Source organism: Cornus florida, unplaced genomic scaffold (assembly GCF_030987335.1).
Source record: "Cornus florida cultivar Cherokee Brave unplaced genomic scaffold, ASM3098733v1 CherokeeBrave_3.0.0_Hap2_Chr10, whole genome shotgun sequence".
Classification (NCBI taxonomy): Eukaryota; Viridiplantae; Streptophyta; class Magnoliopsida; order Cornales; family Cornaceae; genus Cornus; species Cornus florida.
Genome location: NW_026775580.1, coordinates 91332207 through 91337284, shown reverse-complemented (window position 1 = coordinate 91337284; position 5078 = coordinate 91332207). Strand labels below are relative to the sequence as shown.

General features: G+C 31.3%; 1 protein-coding gene across 1 annotated transcript; it reads right to left on the bottom strand.

The window, feature by feature from the left end:
* Window positions 1-545: 545 nt before the first annotated feature.
* LOC132278984 (inositol oxygenase 4-like) lies at window positions 546-2843 on the bottom strand. Its single transcript, XM_059780899.1, has 11 exons — window positions 2733-2843; window positions 2455-2587; window positions 2267-2348; window positions 1921-2125; window positions 1763-1822; window positions 1622-1674; window positions 1400-1522; window positions 1202-1271; window positions 1035-1113; window positions 823-904; window positions 546-746 (listed from the first exon to the last, which is right to left on the bottom strand). Exons 1-11 carry the CDS (start codon window positions 2761-2763, stop codon window positions 720-722), a joined length of 945 nt encoding a protein of 314 aa, XP_059636882.1. The 5' UTR covers window positions 2764-2843; the 3' UTR covers window positions 546-719.
* Window positions 2844-5078: the final 2235 nt, after the last annotated feature.

Genomic DNA, 5078 nt, shown 5'->3' with positions numbered 1-5078 from the left:
AATTGCAATTATACCATTCACCTTTACAAATAATTCAGACAAATTAATTGTCGTAAATGGTTTATTGAGGAAGATGGTAGCCATCTACGACGAATACATTTTGTCATTTCAACATGGCCTAAAGATAGTCACATAGGAAGAATTTTCTCCAATTCTTATTTCAAGACGCAACTGAACATATTATAATTCTTTCTTTCATATTTTTTTCTTCTGTGCTATCCAAATTCAAGGGTCATTAAAAAAAAAATTTGTGATTTCAGAGTCTATTGTAAATTCATGGTTATAAGGGCTCCTTTCAGAAATTGTGGTTGGATTGATATTTCCTATGATATATATCTGAAAATAAAATGGTAGCCTTAAATTTGTAAAATGGCACAAGTACATATTTATATTGTCAATGCAGTTAATTTGTTTCAATTCTTGTACTTATTAGTGGTATACCGGTTTTGTTTTCATTATACTTTTGTGATTAAGTAAATGAAAATATGACTCACAGTGCTCAAAGAGCTTAATTAGAAGCATTGAAATTAAATACTCTCCACAAATTACTCTAATTAAATCATTAACAGATAACAAATTTCCACAACAAATAATTAAAAATTGGCAGAACCCTTTCAATTTCTGTTGCGTGGTTTTATTACATGAAAACAGTGTATCTAAGCCAAGCATCACAAGAGTGCCTTTTCTTGACCCAAATTTCCTTCAATGTGTGATGTTAATTACCACCTGAGATTTGCCGGGAAATACTGCAATAAATAATTTCCAATTAAGAAAGATGGAAATCAAAATGTAACATGTACCCAATTCAGGAATAATTGTCACCTTTTCAATGAGAGAAATATAGTATGGCTTGACCTTTTCGACATCAACCCGAACTTTGCTCTTACTGTAAAGATCATATTTGCTGCACACAATATTTTTTTTATTTTTATTTTTTGAAAAGAAGTAACAAATGTTAAATTAATTTTGCTAATTCTATTACCACCTCTATATATATATATATGAATTTTGTTGATAAAAGAAGAGAAGCTTACTTAAATATTTTAAGCCACTTCAAATTCTCAACGTCCTCCTCATTCATCAGGTGTTTATATGCTTCTGATCTATGTAAAGCTGAAGAATAATTAAATACAAATTTAAGTAAATTTTAAGTTAGGATAGTTATTCTCGGGTTAAGACAACGTGGACTTGATCTTTTTACCATAAAAAGAGTGGTAACGAATGATGAACAATCCTGAAGAAGGTAGAGTTGTTCCATTTTCTTTAGCCACCTAAGAGTGAATCCGAGAAAAAAGTATTGATGGTTCAATTATAGTAATTGTAAAGATTTAAATTTTTAAGCTTAATATGGGTTTTGTGTGAAAACTGATCGAAAAGGCATATATATAAATATATATACCAAGTACATGTAGTCATCATGCCCCCATGATATCATTACATTGTTGAGACCACATCCTTGAGAGTAAATTCCATTCTCAGTGATGTAAGCCGGGTTAATTGAATCTGGATTGTCCTTGAAATACTGCCAAATATATATTTATATTTATAAAGTTTTATCAAACTTAGATGACTAAAAAATAAGTTGCATGCAGATAATTAAGTTTGGTTGAAGAAGAAATACCTTGTGGTGAACAATTGATTCATCGAAAGCGCAACCAAGAGGGAATGTGTCACCTATATAATCTCAACATTGGTTAGAAACTGAAATTTAATATATATATATATATATATATTGGTCATAACTGAATAGATATATACTAACCAACAACAGCCCATTGAGGAAGGCCTCCAAAACTAGGATGAAGAAGAACCTTTCCAAGATCTGAAACCCATACATTCATAAGAATTACAAAAACATGTAAACAAAAAATAAAAAAATTAGTATATATATATATGTATAATTATCAATTATGTATATACCATGAATGAGGCCAGTTAGGTGCAACCAATCTTCATTAGGATAGTCTTTTCTGATAGCTTCAGCTGTCTGCAACAAGTGCTCAATCTGAGGTACATCCAAGTCCGGATCACTTTCATCCACAACATCATTGAGGAGTTCACAACATTCCCATATGCTCATCTCTACTTTATCCAATTTTCCGTACTCTTCCCTCATCCTCTTCACCTACATTTTGCATTGAAGCTATCAAATGCCTGCTTTACATTTTATCACTTTTTAGATAAAGTTTATATATATATATACACACACACGTACACATATATTTGGATTGCTTAATTAAGACAAATATATTAATGGTGAACTTACAAAGTCATATGTTTGGTTAATGTGTTGCAACCGATAGAACTCTTCGACGGTTTTTTGCCTTTCAGATTCAACGTCGTAGTCCCTGTTGAGCATTTTCATGTTACAATATTTTCCATGAAATTAAAACCAACCAATATGCTTGAACCAACTTGGTACTTAAGCAATTAAATTAATATATATATATATACCTAAATGAGTTGCCAAATGAATTGGTTTTCGGCATTTCAAAGCCATCGTCGTTTGGTATGGTTTTTGGCATCACAAATCCTCCATCCAATTCCAATGTATCAGAAGCTACCTTCTTGTCCTCTATTTGTGAACCTGTTTGAAAGTATATATATATATATATATATATATATATATATATATATATATATTGATTTTGCTAATTAAAATGAATGAACATCTACATATATAAGTAATAATTCGAATATATATATGTGTGTAAAGAAATTAGAAATAGTACCAAACTCAGGTTGCTCGATGAGTATAGTCATTGTTGAAGAAAATGGAAAGAGAAGCAAAAAGCTATACCAGAGAAATGGGTGCGACAGAGGCAGTGTGTGTGAAGGGTATTTGTAGTAACATTAAGGAAGTCCTTCCCTGATATTTGGAAGCTTTGGAGTCCTTAACTGAAAATCTAACTTTGTATTTAACTAATTTAATCCAAAAGACACGTTCCAAAGATAGTATCACATTAACGATAGAGTTCCATAGCCCTCTTAGCGCGTGTATTACACGCTACATTTCATTTGTTTAGATCTTCCGGTACTCAACACGCGCCTCAAAGAGAATGATGAAAATTGTTGTGGTTGCATAATGAGTCAGCTTCACGTGGATAACACAGCAATTTAAGTAATTCTTAGAGTGGTATGCAGAGAATGTGGGACCTACTGACGAGGCACTGAGTCAGCGGCCGACGAACCTTTGACTTTTGTTACTTGGAGGCGAAATCTACGGTTGAGCTGTGATCTGCAAATTGATTGGCCTAATCACAAGGATTATAAGTAACTAACGTTCAACATTTCGCCACGTCATTATTTAACAGGTTAATTACTAAAATAGGCATAAAAATATAAAATTACTAACACAGTCCAGCAGATGTATGTTAGTACAGCCGGCAATAGTAAAAATAACAATCTAAACATGTTATCTTTTTTTCCCTTTCTTCAATTTTTTTTTTATCCTTCTAAAGAAACTCTCACATTCATTTCTACATCGAATCATAATTCTGGATCGGATGTGTATGTGATTTGTACTGAATACTACGTGCATTTAAATGACATTATTTTAATACACAAAAAGATCACGAATTCCCTTCACGCAAGAAATGATTTGACTTTTTATTTTTAAAAATAACTTAAATTTTCACATTTTACTTTTAAAATATACGAAGTTGTTACATGATTGGGTGAACGTAAAATATTGCCAAGTGGGTTACTATATATAAACTGCTTGTGGTGTAGGACAAAGTTTTTGGTAGCTTGGTAGGTCATTTGGACAATTATAACATATTAAAATGTTGTTGCACTTTTCATTGCTAACTGTACAACATTATATATTTAAATCAAATCTTGATGGACAGTATACGAGTAATTCACAGCAAATGCTAGTGACGGCTACAACTTGCAATTAATATGTGAAATCTTTTTGGGTTTTGTGCCTTTAATATATATGATTAATGGGGGATATTCTAAGTAAATCCCTTTTTGATCCATATATATTATTTCACAAACTATTATGCTAGAAATTACTTGGGTTCATACAAGACTTCAATATGGGCCTTACAAGCATGTATCTGCTAATTGAGTAAAGTTTAATAGTGAGTTTCAATCCCTAAGATGTTTACCATGTTACTGTATTCACTAATTTTATTATTATACTTATAAAGGTAAACTTTCTCAAACTTACAACTAAGAGTACATAATTGTGCTTGGTAGGAGCAAATGATCAAGAGAGATTTTGACAGGGTGAGATTTGGTTGCTTGGTAATTTGGTGATGAGAAAAAATTGAACTCCAATCTCCATATATAGGCTATGAATTTGCAATGAATAGTCTAGATGAGTACAAGTGTAAATGATGCAATGACTGAGAAATAAGAGTATTCTAGAATAAGATTTTAAAACAATTTAAAGAATGGTTTCTATACTACCAGACTACTACTAAGTGAGTGAGGCTTGGTTGCTTGGTGATGAGAAAAAATTGAACTCCAATATACATATATAGGCTATGGATTTGCTATGAATAGTCTACATGTGTACAAGTGTTAACGATGCAATGACTAAGAAATAAGAGTATTCTAGAATAAGATTCTAAAACACTTTTAATGAATGGTTTCTATACCACTAGACTACTATCATTCTATATAATTTTAGACTACTATATACAATTCCATACAAGACTACATAAATTTTAGATGAAAGAAGCTGAATTATGGCTGTGGAAAGAGTTGTTTGTGTTGCAAATTTAAAATTGAATTAGATTATGGCGATTTTGAAGTAGCATCCATTGTGTCCCTTAAAAAAAGTCATTTATGCATCATAAAAACGAAAGCCATTTAACATTTGATCAGTTGAACTGTTTGAATAAAATTTGTAGTTTTGTCCATTGCCATGGGACCAACTCTGGTTCACAAGTTTGAGAAAATTCGCTCCTTTGATGGAATAGAACAAGTATGTTTTGAGGTCGAGACATTTGATGGAATAAAATTATAATTAAATATAAATGTTAAATGTTTTGAGGTCGAGACGTTTGATGGAATAAAATTATAATTAAATATAAATGTTAAATGTTTTGAGGTCGAGACGTTTG

Excerpts from the sequence above, each read along its gene's own strand:
- LOC132278984 (XM_059780899.1), bottom strand. The coding sequence starts at position 2,763 with ATGACTATACTCATCGAGCAACCTGAGTTTG. Across the intron at positions 2,349-2,454 it reads TCATTTGGCAACTCATTTAG|GGACTACGACGTTGAATCTG; the intron begins GTATATATATAT and ends AATGCTCAACAG. Across the intron at positions 1,114-1,201 it reads TCGTTACCACTCTTTTTATG|CTTTACATAGATCAGAAGCA; the intron begins GTAAAAAGATCA and ends ATTATTCTTCAG.